The 15648-nt window shown below is 33.8% G+C and overlaps 1 protein-coding gene across 4 annotated transcripts in view; it reads right to left on the bottom strand.

Moving 5' to 3' along the window:
* Positions 1-15648, bottom strand: part of EPS15 (epidermal growth factor receptor pathway substrate 15) — a 123051-nt gene that overhangs the window by 57342 nt on the left and 50061 nt on the right. For 3 of the 4 annotated variants that reach the window (XM_074376500.1, XM_074376502.1, XM_074376503.1), the window contains exons 9-12: positions 15350-15550; positions 14350-14495; positions 12604-12760; positions 8279-8364 (exon numbers count right to left, since the gene is read on the bottom strand). In XM_074376500.1, the coding sequence (XP_074232601.1) occupies positions 8279-8364; positions 12604-12760; positions 14350-14495; positions 15350-15550 (590 nt within the window). The remainder of the gene's footprint in view (positions 1-8278; positions 8365-12603; positions 12761-14349; positions 14496-15349; positions 15551-15648) is intronic. The other variant, XM_074376501.1, reaches the window with a different exon arrangement.

The raw sequence follows: 15648 nt of genomic DNA, 5'->3' as shown, positions 1-15648 counted from the left end.
TATGTATATTTTACCACAATAAAAAAATAATAAAAAAGCACAGAGGTGAGAAAATTCTAGATAGTAGACTAATTTGTCTAAGATGGAGGGTTTATGTGTGGTAAATAAAGCTGGAACGGTAGGTCAGCGTAAGATCATAAAAGAACTTCAGTACTAGGTAAAGACTTACAGACTTTTAATACACAGGCAGTGGGAGTCCCTAAAGATTTCTGAGCTATGCTTTTTTGAATTCTGAATGGCATTATTTTAACAACATAGCTCTTCTTTCTCTGCTGGCTTCTGTTCTGTGGGGAAAGGGAGGAAGCTGAGGCTCTTACTACTCAGAAAGCTGATGACAACTACTAGAAAGGCAATAGAACACTCTGGCTCTGCTTATCTTGGGAACTGTCAAAAGCCTCAAGCTAGATTAGAGTAACAACTACAGACAGTTGAGAAGTCTTGGCTTGTAATTCAAACCAGTCTGAAAGTCAGATGGTCTTTTACTCTAAGAATTCATAATTAGTTGATAAAAACTTAAAGTTTTGAGAGTGAAGACATTATTTTGTACCTTAAGCTTTTAATTCTGCTAACAAATTCCCTAAAATATACAATCTCTATATGACTATGTATTATTTCATTCTTTCAACAAGCAGTTATTGAATATCTACTATATGCCAAATAAGATTAAATTTAGGCCCCTATTTAGAGTTTGCTAGGAAAACAAACACAGCCAATAATTATAAAACTGTAAGATAATTGCTGTAAAAGTTTAAGTGTATTTGGTCCTATGGGAATAACTAAACTTCTTAGTTCCTAAGAGGCTGGCTGTTTTAGTGAATTTTATTTTTGAAAAATAAGTCAGCCTAACTGGAATTAGGAAAAACACAAACTCTGGGGTGTGGCTCGTATGACCACTACCCTGTCAGTGGTAGGATCCAAAATTAGATGGTTCATTTTTTTAAAGCAGAAATAAAAGTTTATTTTGCAAACTCCAAATAATTAATTTATTCTACTTATCTAGCAAGACAAAATAAGATGAAAAAAACTAAAAAAAAAAAAAGAAGAAGAAGAAGAAGAAAAAAAACTAAGACTAGGACTTAGTTTTCCTAATTAAAAAAAAGGGATAATAAAATTGATGGGGAGAACTAATTTATGTTACATCTAGAAATACTCTGGCACAACGCCTAACAAGCAGTAAGTGCTTAATAAATGTGAGCTGTTATTATTATTATTCTCATTATTCTATTTACTAGTATAAATGTACAACATTTACTGGCTTTTTGGAAAGCTGTAATCAAGCATCCAGAATTATGGCAGTTAGTACTTAAATGTGTTGCTGGAGACTGACTCCTAAATCCTTTAGCAGCTGAAATTTCTTGGTAGACATTTTTGTTTCCCAAAGACAGACTAAAACACATCTTAAAAATGATTGCTCTCTTAATAGAGGTAAGTGCTCCTTAGTAAGCTACCAGTGCCACAAAATAATGCAAGGAAATAAAATATAATTTTTATATAATACAATTGATTCAGAACAGAGCAGTTCAATAGAAATATAAAGCAAGCCACACGTGTAATTTTAAATGATCTAATGGCTATATATTAAAAAGAAACAAGTGAAATTTACTTTATTATATTTGATTTAATCCAAGATACCCAAAATATTTATATTCTTCTTTTGAAATCCAGTATATGTTATACAAATAGTGCATCTTAATTTGGATCAGCCACATTTCAAGAGCTCAATAGCCACATGTAGCTAGTGGTTGCTGCATTAGCACAGACTCAGACTTGAGCAAGGAAGGTTTCAAATAAGGGAAGTCTCCCTAAGCAAAGTTTTTAAATGATAAGCTATACACTTTATGTGAAAATGAATTAAGGTGCTTCCTTATTACCAAAACAAATGCATGCCACAACCTAGAGTTTCGTTTATTCACTCAGCAATGCCACTGCTGAAGTAGTCACAATTGAGACCTTCTTGTATCAGTACCACAGGGCCAGAAACAGATCAGGTTGGATTTTATAAGCAAAAGAATTTCAGATTAGATACTGTAAGCAATGCCCTCTGCAGAGCTAATGGTTTCTCACAGTATTTGAACTGAACTAAACGAAAAACATAGTAAAAAAAATTCAAACCATATGCTACCATAGCCTTAAGTATTTTTTTTAAAATCAGTTCTTAAATATGACTGAGGAAGAGATCTATACATTTAGGAACACAGATTCTGGCTTCCGGGCTACACAGTTCCAGTCTCCAGCTCCAGAAGAGAGTACTTGGTCTGCTACTCCAACCAATGTCTGCTGAACACCTTTCAATGAATGCTGTGCTCTAAGTGCTGAGCTAGGTTTGGAGGAGGATGATGATTACTAACATGCATTGAGAATTTACCATGTCCCAGGAACTAGGCATTTTACATGATATTATTCATATTTCCATTTTACAGATGAAGAAACTGCAGCACAGATAGTTAAGTAACTTGTCTAAGTCAGGTCAAGAGTCAAATCAGGCAATTTGGCCAGAAGGTCCATGCTCTGAAATACTACTACACTATGTTGCCTAATTGGAAATAAGAGAGTCTGTGCTATCACACAGAGCTCAGAGACTACTGGGGAAAGAAATATAATTAAGTATTGTAAGCATTCTGAGAAAAGGAAACTGAGTGCTCTCTCTCTGAGCTAAGGTGGCTATCAAGGAAAGCTTCTTAGAAAAGGAGATTTGTCCATTCCTCATCTGAAAAAATGAGATAAAACTACTTATCCTTCAGCCATGTTGCAAGAATTGAATAAGAGAATTTGTATAAAGCAGGCATAGCACAATGCCTAATAACTATTATTGTAATCATCTATCCTATTTACTAGTCCAAGATCAGGATAACAAACTGGCCTGACAGGATGTAGCTTTTACTTCTGAATGTTCTTGCTAAAAGGACAGAGATAAGAAGTAGAAGCTGGTAGGAGACAAATAAATATTAACTCCTGCCTCAGCATAATCCATCACCACCACACTAAGTGATGGAGCCAATTTCTTGGTATATTTTGCCTTCTCATTGCCAAGAATTTCTCTATTTGAGAAAGTTTACTTTTAGAGTAAGGGTTCTTAAAAATGGGTCCATGGATAGTTTTTCAGGGTCTGGGAATTCCCGAAATAAATGCAAAATGGTGTACTTGGATACACACGTTCTCTTTTTCTGGAGGCAGAGTCTAATAGCCTTCATCAGATTCTCAAAGGAAATTCTTGACACAAGAACAGTCTGGCAAAATACGAAAAATCAGTCCAATAGCTTTAATGTTTCTGTAAGGATTAAAAATCCTTTTGTCTATAAAATCTTCTATAGTCTTCAAAATAAGCTATTATTTAGAAGATCCTTTGTTTTGTTTCATCATTCAGTGATGGTTTCTAGTCTGGAAATATTCTAAAATGTATAACATACTTTGATTCATTCACTCAACCAACTAACCTATAATAAAATTCTGTGGTGTCAGGCACTGTGTGCATTAATTTCTAGTCATATCCAAATGAATAAGACATAGTTCCTGCCCTGGAGTTCAAATTAAAAAAAAAAAAAGACCACACTAAAATGTGGTGAGTACTGTTACAAAGGAATAAAATCTCTGTAAATAGAAAGGAAAGAGCAACTAGCAATCATAGTTTCAGGGAAGCTCTGACAAAGGAGATGACTTTTAAGCTGGGCCTTAAAGCATGAAGAAAAGTTTATAAGGTAAAAGTGTGCTCAGGAAAAGGGGACTAGTAGGATCTGAGGCACAGAATAATCAAAAATTGATGGCATGCTGAGGTGAGAGGTAATAAGCCCACCCACCACATAGCTGGAGAAGAAGAAAGAAGCTGAAATGGCAGATTAGAGGACTATGCTAACACAGAGAGTGCAGAGCAAACACACAGCGTCTGTTCCAGTGCTTTACAGCATCACAGCAGAGACAGTCTGCTTCACCGTGAGAGGTGGCTAAAACAAAAGAATGGTCAGAGTGTTAAGGGAACATCATGAAGAAAGAGACAGAAGGGACTGTGTGCCATACTCAGAAAAGAGAACTGCATCCAGTTGGTAATGGGGAGTCACTAAGCGGTCTGAGTTGTATTTTATGTATCAGTTGGAGGAAGGTTAACTCAAGGAATGAAAGACTCAAAGCAAACAGTCAATTAGGAGCTTATCGCCATGATCCAGATATGAGATAAAGGCTAAAACTAAGACAGAAAAAGCAGAAAGGACAGGGCAGATTACAACAATACTGAACAAGTTATTTTCTCCATATATCTATTACATAATCAATCTATCTATCTATCTATCTATCTATCTATCTATCTATCTATCTATCTATCATCTATTATATAAGATAAGCAGTAGGGATATAACAGTCAACAAGCAAACAGTCCTTATAATCAAGAAGTACACAGTGTAGTGAGATAACCAAATAAAACAGACAATTATAATAACATATGATAAATGCTGTAACAAGCATAAATATAAAAACTATGTAAGACAGGCTCTTAAATAAGGTTTGATAGGTATGCAGGTTGGGAGGTAAAAGTAGTCAAGAGATGGCTTCCCCTTCCAGAGGTAATGATGTCTGAGGTGAGATCTGAAGGATAAGGAGGAGCTGATCAAGCAAAGGAGAGAAGGTAGGAGTGATTTCAAAAGACATTTCAAAATAGAAGAAGAAAAATCTCAGGATTCTAGTTTGAGTGACTAGATAAATGGTGATGTCACTGAGAGAGAGAAACAAGACAGGACAGTGGTCAAGGGAAGATTAAGAAGTCATGTCCTACTGGACATTTAGATGAAAACACTAGTTAGACAATGAAAAATACAGGTCTGCAGCTCAGATATTTGATAAGATTATTATATCACAACCATCGCTTTTCCTTAAGTTGAAAATATCACACTAATTTAATCTGATTGACATAATTAAATCACTATATAGCAAATGTTGAAGGAACCATATAAAAAATTTAAAGAAACAAATGGCAAAAAAGTCATCCTGCCTCAAGCTCTCAATGTCTTATATTTTCAACTAGAAACAATTTAGTGAACTAGAGGTAAAAACAACACCTCATTTTCTGACTGATAACAAAGAATGTTCTTTACCCAACTAACTCTTGAGGTTATATATTGCTTTTTATATCTCCATTGATTTTCAATGCTCAAAACAAATTATTATTCTAAGAAACACATTCCTTTCTTCATTATTCTTTTCTGTATTTTCTAAAGTTTTATGAGTGTGTATCATAACCATCACTGAGGGGGAAAAAACAAATCTTGTAAAACACCATATTCATTACACACTCATTACAATTCCATATTATATATGCTGTTTATTTACAGGTTTGGTCCCTGGACTAAAATTAAATATTTTCATCCAAAAACCATACAAATAAGAAGGGACTAATCTTTTGTCAGATAACAATTTAGTAAAAGCCACAAACAAAATCTGTTTACATTATTTTTTCCTGTTTTGTAGTTATACACATCATATCCTGATATATTAATAAAAGATTTAAAGGCTAAAGAGTACTCCTGTTACAAAGAAAGAGCTGTTTTTCATAATAACAAAAGCCAAGGTTTATAATGTAATATTCTTTTTAAAGACTTGGTGGTAGTGACCTAATACAACCATTTACAAAAGTGAATTTTAACAACCATAATTTCTGCATGAGTAGATGAGTGTTACTATGACATTACTGGAGTTGACAGATGATAGAAGTTTGCCTACATTGTAGATCTCACCTAAAATAAAAGCCTAGGGAAAATATTTTCACAAGTGTCAAATCAAGTATAAATGTATCACACATTTATAAAATGTGACTACAATTTAAAACTTAATAACGTTTTGAAGCTCTATGATTTTCTAAATAAGACAGCCACAAAATGTTAGATAAGTTCTTTTTATGTAGTTAGCTGTAATTCACTATGTAAAACTGCCACTAGTACAACTTAAATTATGGTTACTAGAAGTAGGTGAAAGCTCAGCTGAACAAAATGTAACTAATATAACAAATGTTTGTACCTATAAGAACATCTTATGTGTGATGCTCTACTTCCTATTAAAACTCACTACAAAAACATTTCATGTAAAATAACTACTGTGGAAATCAAGCAAGCCCTAGAATACTGGGGTATGTATCTATTTTCATAGCTTGAGAGGCACAGATGACAAATATTTTCAAATCTAGCTACTATTCCATGCACATTACTCATAAGATAAGCAAAAATGTTAATGGACCATTTATGGACCATAGGAAAATGAAGTCTACACATCATTACAGACTCAGTAATTAAACGTTTACTTCTAATCTGAATCGAAGTAAAAATGCACTAAATCTTAATGAGAAGCTGACTTACATAATAGAAAGAATGTAGAACTAGAAATTATACAACCAGGTTTGGGTGTCAGCCAGCACTTTTGCTGACTTGATGTATGACTTTGGATTTGATTTTTTTTTTCATGAGAAAGTAAGAAACTGGGTTATATAATCTCCAAGGGTTTGTTTTTATTTGTTAGTTTTTTACTTTCTAGGATTCGAATATTAGAAGCTTTATGTAATGGGCAAAGGCGAATTTTTGAGCTGGAAATGACAATTTGGTAGAATTTAGTAGAAGGCAGAAATGTCAAAACTAAAAAATGACATTTAAAAAAGTGCCCAGACTAAGTTCACAGAATGTCAAGTCATATTTTTCAAGGAGGTAGATGATACTAAGAGTGATCACTAAAATTACTATGGATTTGAAGCTATACTGCCTTCTGTGGATATTTACCTGCCCAGAATTCATTCCATCTTCTGACAGAATTTTTATGTGGGGACACCCCCTCCTCCATGTGGTCTTGACAGAAAACTAACCTTCACTCCCCACCCCTCCCAGGACAGAGTTCATGGCAAATAGGCAAACTATACATCCCTGGTCATTGACTGTTTCAAGAGTAGGTAAGGCTCTAAACCAGTACAATCAGAATGCATCTTAGGGCTTTTTGCAGGAAATGCCAGAAGACAGGCACTCTACTAAATTTGAAATAATAAGTACATGAAACTAAGTGTGCTATAACCTGCTTGACAACATAATAGGAAAGTCTATCTGAGAATGGAACAACCCAATGAAAGTGGAAACAAGAAATGGAGAGAGTAAGGGAACTGATTTTATTATTTGAACCCCAGGATGAAGCTATGCCTTAAGCTATTTCTACTTCTGAGAGAGCTTAGTTTCACAAGTGAATAAATTCACTCTCACTTAAGTTAGCCTGGGTTGAGTTCTTTCTTGGAACTGAAAAAAATCATAAATAAGTTTCTCTACAGCAATCTCAGTGTAGTCTCATAGATGAGGAAAGAGCATTCCCAAGGTCTTGCCATATAGCCCAGACAAATCATTTAATCTCCTTACATCACAATATTATTAATTATTTAATCTCCTTATGTCACAATATTATCAGTAAAATGAAGTATCAGCCATTACCTGCTTTAGTGTTGTGAAGGTTAAAAAAAAAAAGGTTTTGTGTAACTAAAATGATATTTAAGTCCAATGCCCTATAGGTGGAAAAATGGTCTCACTTTTTAAAAGGTAATTTTAGAGGGATATTTTTAAAATGAGTATTACTATAGTTTCCAGGGAATAAGGAAATTAGGAAATACCGATAGTATCTGGTGTATTTAGATTCAAACCTAACTGTATTCAAGTCTAGTCTACACACTACATATGTATAAGAAAGAAGATTCAATTCCAGATCAAGTAGTTCTGAGATTTGGTATTAGTTCTACTAATGACAGGTTTGTATGATTTTGGGTAAAATAACCTAAGCATCTTAACTCCGTACAGTAAAATAGAAACAATAATATCTACCTTAAGTCACAAAGTTTTGGTGAAGATCAAATGAAATAACAGTTGTGAAAATTCTTGGCATGGTATCTGCATTTAACATTCCTTCCATAAAATGTTTTAAATAATAATGTTTTCCTAATATGCTATTCAAATATCTAAAGTTGGAGGAAAATTTAGAATGTATTTCATTCATTCTAAGATATACATATTTCATTGTTCAAAATCAAATAGTACCTTATATTTGATGGAATGTCATCGTTTATTTGGCAGTGAGTTTTCTTTTTTTAGTGCTACATAAGAAAGTACTGCATCCTACAATTAAAGGTTTCTATAGATTTAATGAAATAAGGTACACCGATTCCCATTTTAAGTACCATAGCACTTAACCACATTAAGCAGTATCTACCAAGATATACATTAGAAACAGAAAAGAGTATGTATGTGTATTAAATAGTCAGGTGTAATTTTACTTTACATACCTCTGTAGGTCAACTATTTCATTGTTAAGGGTATCTAGTTCCTTAATAGCAGAGAAATCTGCAACAAGACTTGATCCTATGATGTTCTAAAAACAAAAAGTGCACAGTTATAACATTATTTGCTATAAAATTGCATATGACAAAGCATTAAAACTGTTTAAAAGCACTATATGGTTATATACTTTATGGTATTACTAACACTTAATTCATTTAAGAAAATCATATCTAATGCATCTTTATATACACACACTCTCACACACACACACACACACCTAGTTATATACTAAGACATTTTCCCTTAAACTCTCTAATAGCTGTTGTTCCATAATATATATCACCACTTCAGATCCCAATGTCTTCATCACTTGATCTGAGTCTGTCCAGAATGTTGTAGTAAAGCAGATATTGATATAAACTAATTCCTCCAGTGAAGCATAAATTTTGGGGGAAGACGGATGGCGATTTATTTGTATCATCTGGCACAGAGTAAGTATACAAATTTTTGTTGAATCACAGAATTATGATAGTGGTTGATTTTGTTTAATTCAACAAATATTTACATTTAGTAACATTTTTAGCGTCTATTTAAAGTAAAATCAATTGCTCAGCATGTTCCATAGTAAAAATTATATATGAAACTGTCTTCGTATGACATCCTTTATATATAGTTTTTTTTTCACCAATAAGGATGTCAAAACTGGTCTCTGAATGGTATTTGTATTTAGAAAACGTAGCTGGGTTTATTCTGGGCTCTGCTATTTTATTAGCTGCAAGATCTTCATTACAAAATAGAGAAGTCATCTCTGCTCTTCCCACTTTAAACATGAAATGAAATAAACACTGCATGTGAAGTCACTCTACAAACTTTATGGTATTTTATATGTGTAAGCTGTTTTTATAATTTACTTCCTCAACAGAATATGTTCTTCAAAGATGGAGAGCCTCCCAATGAGTTTCTTTCACCCTGGCTCAATCTCCATTTTTGATGTCTTATATAACTGGCTGAAGTCAGGGCAAAAAAATAATTGCTCCTTCAAACACTTGATCTACACCCAATGCCACAACCAGATCGACAAATAACAGAATAATCACCATCAGGAAATGTTAAAACTGAGACCTGAATATGTAAACTAAGATAAACTGAGGACCTTATTAGCAGAACATAAAACTTAATACTAATACTTATGTTGCTATGAACTTAATGTATGTCACCAACTTGCACACCAGAAGAAGAAACCTAAAAGTTCATAGTATCCCATCTGCTTACATTTATATGATTTACAATTTACTAACTTTTAAATCTCTTAGTCAGTTCTCAAAACTAATCTGAAAACTGAGTTGTAGTAGGACAGATATTGTTATTAACCCCATTTTATAGCTAAGGAAACATAATAAATTACTTGCTTAAATATGAATCCAGCTAATAGAAGCTATTGATCAGGAGACTTCCAATTAAACCCAAGTGCTATTTCATACTATGCCCCTTCGCACCTGCACATCAAGATCATTTAGGTAAATGAAACCATTACCCTAAAAGCCAACTTGATAAACAGATACCCAATAAAATTTGGCAAATAATTCTTTCTATATCTCTTTATGTTACACTGTGTTAACAGTCCTCAGGTGTCTTGTTTTGTTTTGACTATCAATACCAAAATTCATCTACTAGGATTCAATGTTATTCTCTTTTCTATTAATCATAGATTTGTATCAAATATACTCCTTACTGTTTTACTATGTTTCACTGATACGCAGATCCTTATCATTCTAAGTTAGATTAGACATTTTAAAATAGATTTCTAAATGTGACAAATATTCACTAGAATTTTAGCTGTACAAACCTGACTTATGAGCTAAGCCTGGCCAGACAATTTGAAAGGTCAACAAATGAAAAATTAGTGCTTAGTCTCACTTCTATCACCAAGAGTAACTTATATCACCTAATTACTGAGAAATTTGCTAACAGAGATGCAAGCAAACCAAGAAACTCATGACTTCCACACCTCTTCTGTAACTCTAATTCAAAAAAAGTGACTCACATTTGACATTCTTTCACTATTAAAAATATCATCAAATGAGAAGAGACAAATAAGTTTAACTTCAAACATGCTATGAACCACAGATGACTCCAGAAGGAAGATGAGTGCACTTAGTTGGTACAGCCTGTGTCACTCCTCAATTGCTGACACAAAAATTAAACTCCAATTCTAAAGTAATAAAATGACATGCAACCAGGAAGCACAGAAGAAGTTCACCTAACAGTATGTAAAGTATAAAAAGGGCATATGAAGAAAAATGTAGCATGTTCCCTTTTTTGCACACAATATTTTCTCTCACCCTGTTTTGTGTATTATGCAAAAATTCCACTTTGGTGATTTTAAGTGGATCAGAGAGCCTTGAGAAGGCAAGTTAAAATGCACAAAAGGACCAAGTGACAGACACGTGACAAATGCTGTTTAGGTATATTCTCTGCACCAACTTTGCTGCATAAAAAAACCTCTAATTTCAAGATGTATCTTGTAAACCAAAAACTGTAATTCTAAAAAAGGCATAAAGTAAAGCTCTAACCTTGAGAGAGTAGAGTTAAGAAACTGACAGTACAAGAAAGGCGAAAAGCAGAGTGCTGCAGAATGGAAAAAATAGTCCAAACTAGAAAAAACACAGAAAGGAAAGCAACATTCAAAAAAAGGATTAGTCAAATCTGCAAAAAATGCAGTTCTAAAAAAATTAGATTATGAAGAGAAAAGAGATTATTTGAAAGACAAAACAAATTTTAATTTTTAAGGTTAAAATTTTTGGTTAGTAGGTAACAGTGATAAAATCCCATTTTAATGAATAATACTGATATCTGACATAGACAAAGGTTTCTATGCTCTAGTGAGTGGACTTCAGACAAATCTAATAAATTAAAAATTCTGTATAGCAGATGTAACTCGAAGCATCTACTAATGTTATAGAGGCTTCAATGAACAAAGATAATTTGTTCAGAAAGTTCTGCTGTATCTGTATTTTGTGTTGTTGGTGGGAGACTCAGTGGCATAAAACAAAGGCAGCAAGGGAAAAAAACAGTCTACATAGTGAAAGAAAAGATGAAACAACACAGCATTCCATAACTGAGATACAGTTATAGCACGGAGTGTAAATACAAATTTGTAATCTTTATCTTTTTGGGTGGCATCACTTTTAGCCTTCTCTATATCTTAGGGAACCCACATCCTGTATCACAAGAAATCTCAAAAATTCACAAAATGCTCCCCCCAAAACACTCATAAAGTAGATAATCAAAAACCTACTTTATTTAAAAACAGATTAAAACCTCTTATAAATAACTTCTGTACCTGATGGCTGTAAATTTCCATTTAGTTGACTTGGAAAAAATTCAATTTTAATTTTTATTAGACTTGTTAAAATGGGATTTTTTTTTAAAACCTAGCTGACAAAATTAATGGCAGACCAAAATATTCTATTGACATTTTAAAGACAACACTCTTCATACCAAAGATGTGACAACTCCTAAATATGTAACTGAAGAATCGCCACAGCAATGGTTACCTTACAGGTCACAAGAGATTTAAAGATACAAAGTATGCATTTTTAAAGGCAAAAAGCCACTAGAGCATGTAAGTCCTTTTAAAGCTCTATTATTAATGCCAAGATATTAGAAATGCACTACATTAGGAAGGGTTTCTAAATGAGGAGAGAAAAATCAGGAAACAACATTACTGAAACATGTAGTTTTGAAAATTCCCACTGCTGGCCAGAAACCAAAGTAGCTAAAATCTGCTTCTAGCTGTTCAGATTGAAATTCAGTAGTATGCTCAGGAATAGAGGGTCATCTATACGGCAAAAACCACACAGATTTTTCCTCAACATGTTTTCTTTTCTTATGTAAGACTGAAAAGTAATCATAATGTCCTAGGTTGTTTTCAAATTTGTACTGTTTTCTCCAAGAGTGAATCATAAAATGAAACACAATCATTTAATTCTTATAGACTCCATTTAAAATTTATACCCTATGCATAAAAATTAATTCACAAATCCAGAAGGGGAAAAATAAGACCATATTTTCCCAATTTTAAGACTGGAAAATATGGTTGCCATATGTGTAATGATGGTAGGATAAATGACCTGCAGCCCAAGGACATCACACAAGGCATTTGAACATATTTATAGGCACAAACTAAACCGTAATCAGTATAGTGCTCTGTCTCTGTTCCTAACCAGATACATTTTCTCCACTATTCCATACAAATTGAGTCTGTCATTTGACATAGCATTTATTCCTTTCTGTTAGTACATTCAAGTTTTCTTTTAAGTTGTCTTACCTTTTGTAAAGTGGCCCTTTCCGATGGTGGAATCATCTCAGGAGTAAGAATGTGAGGAGGATCAATGCCCTTTATTAACTTTTGATTGATTAAGTGAAAAGCCAAGGCAAACTGATCTTTTGAAAGCTTCCCACAGTCCTTTGTGTCACATAATGCCCTGTATAAATAAATAAAATGAACAGTATGTAAATGCCACAACTACCATTCTAAAAATCCAGACAAAAGTAGTAAGACTATGTAGCTTTAAAAAAATGATTGGCTGAATTAAAAAAGAAAGTCACACCAACTTGAGGCTAGCCCAAAAGTTGCTAAAATATTAGAAGAGAGGTATCAGCTAAAATGGTAAGAAAAAGAGACCATTCACCTTGGTGCTGAGCAGGGGCCTCTAATCTGGGTTTGCTCTGTGCTTTCTTACCAATTTCCAGAACCAGTGTAAAAATTGGGGTGGGCCAAAGAATTCCAACATTCTCTACTCTCAGCATTTTCAACATTAAAGATAAATTTCAACAAATTTGATTCGTTAGTGGCATTAGAATGATTCTAAAACAAGGAAAACATTCCATGTCAGCTTGTTTCCTGCAGCTCTTGAAGTAGGAGGATGTAAGGATCACCAAGTCAAAGCAAAAACAACAGCTGCAAATGGAGATCACATGTGAAGAGAAGGCAGCAATCTGGAAACCTTTACAGAATCACTTGAAGAGAAACAGCAAATGTTTTATTCTATTTGCTTTTTCTTTTCTTTTCTTTCTTTCTTTTTTTTTTTTTTTTAAAGGCTCAGCTTTCTAAGTCCTGATCTGTTTGATTCACTGAAAGCCAATGTGGCCTGACCAAAAGACTATGGGCTATAGTGGCAAAGAAACCTTAAATTTCAGCTTTTCTACTTATTTCTTCTTGTGACATTGGGCACATTTTTTAACCTCTCCAAGCCTTAGTTTCTTCATCTATAAAGTGGAGATAACAGCTATCTTGCAAAGTTACTGTGAGAATTAAAGACAAAGTACATAAAAAGTTTGGGCATAATGCCAAGCCCATGACAGCTGCCATTTATTTAGTACAGTTTCTAACCTACATGTTTGAGAGTGGCAGCTATCACTAGTTGTACATATTTAACCTTTCACAGTCTTGGGTTCTTGTTCCCTTTAAGGCAAATCCGCTGTCCTTTGTTCTTTTCTAAGTTCCTCTTTGCAACTGTGTGGTTCCACTTCTGCTTGATTCCCCCGAAAACCTCAAGATAACTTCTGGTATAGTCAGGTGGATTGGCAGCAGGCACACTATAAAGCATTCTCATCATACATTGTTGCCTTTAATATGAAATTCACTGGAGACACTAAAGTTTGTCTTATTTTAAGGAGCAAGTGTGTAATTCCCCTGTAAAGGTATAAAAATACACACATACCCTACAGAATTATACAACTATGCCTTGAAGATTCTGGTTTTTTATATTGTTTAAATTTCAGAATTTTGGATTCTCCCTTAAAAACTGAAGTTTAATTAACTGATATAAACCAATGCAAGATTTTAACATTCTAATAACCATTAACTGACACTGTCAATCTAACAAAACTACAAGTTAACCCATTCTCAAGCTTTTGTCCATTATGCAGAAGAAATCGTCAGACTTAAATTTTTCTCTACAAAGAATTCTGAAATAAAAACTGTCCTACTTACAAATGCCTAAAAATAAGAATGTACAAAACTCGAGTTGATAAAAAAACATTTTTTAAATCAATTTAAATAAAGTCTTACCAAATATGGGCTAGTAAGGCAGACGGTAAACCTGTCTTCAGGAAGATCTCACGGACTTCCAATCCAGATACAAATCCATCCATATCTTTATCAGTTTTCAAGAAGATTTCATCATATTTAGCTTTTTCTGCAGGGGATATAACCCACTACAGGAAAAAAAAAATATATATATATATATATACACATATATATAGTATTTCTGCCAAAATGAAACAAACTGAAGCAACCCATGACAACATCTGTCACCAATTCTGAACAATTCTACCCCACTAACTACAGCAACAGTGTGTCATTTCCATCACACCCCAACTGAAATGCTGTGGGAGAAAATTACAGAAGAAAAATACAGGTCAGCTACAGGGACTAATATTTACAGATGCCCATTTTACTTTTTTTTAAAGTAATGAGTAAATTCAAGCACAGTTAACTCTTGACTTATGAATGATCACATTAAGATGTGTAACTGGGAGAGTCTGTATAAACAAAACATTCAGATAATTCTAAATCCCCATTTTTTTATAGGTTCATTCTGCATTCTTAATTGTAATAAACTGGCTGATGTGCATATTCTGTCATTATTTTCTTTTACTCAACCTTACAAGAAGCAGGTTATAGGGGGGAAAAGGCCTCAGACAACCCAAAATTGGATAATTTGATCCCAAAGAATCAAGAGTTAACCAAGGATTAAACAAATAAAATATCTATTAACTGTGCCAGGGCAAGCATGCCAGATTAGCATGGAGTATCTTCTATCTCCAACTTTCATTCCAGGTAGATCAAGGCAAAGCCAAAGAAATATCCATATGACCTAAGTAAGGCCAAATGCAGGAGAAGATTATCTGTCTTCTCCAGAACATCACATTATATAGGTTCAACCAGAGGGAGCTCTAAATCTTTGCTCCCTTTGATTGCTCCTTCTACCTTCATCAAGCCATAAACTGTTAAATGCCATGCACTTTGTTTTTTTTAAAAAAGTCCTTTAACACTGATATATCTATACCTGTCTTAACGGTGCTTTGGTAGGTAAAATGCCTACAGGTGGTAAGGAGCGGTAAGGTTCCTTGGCTGATGCTGAAGAGGGGATCAATCGCATAGAGCCTGATATACTGACCGTTTTTCTCTTAGAAGGTGGCACCAAGGCTGGAGGCAAGGACATTGGCACAGGTTCCTTCTCCAGTGCACAGTATACCAAAAACATGGCCTTCAAAATAGATATACCAGGGTCACATATATTAAAGTCATTTAACAACATCTACCCATGAATTGATTATTTTCCAACAAATAAGCATCTCCAAGCTG

The sequence above is a fragment of the Camelus bactrianus genome, chromosome 13 (assembly GCF_048773025.1).
Source record: "Camelus bactrianus isolate YW-2024 breed Bactrian camel chromosome 13, ASM4877302v1, whole genome shotgun sequence".
NCBI classification, from domain to species: domain Eukaryota; kingdom Metazoa; phylum Chordata; class Mammalia; order Artiodactyla; family Camelidae; genus Camelus; species Camelus bactrianus.
Note: the sequence above shows the minus strand (reverse complement) of the source record. Positions and strands in the feature narration are given on the sequence as shown.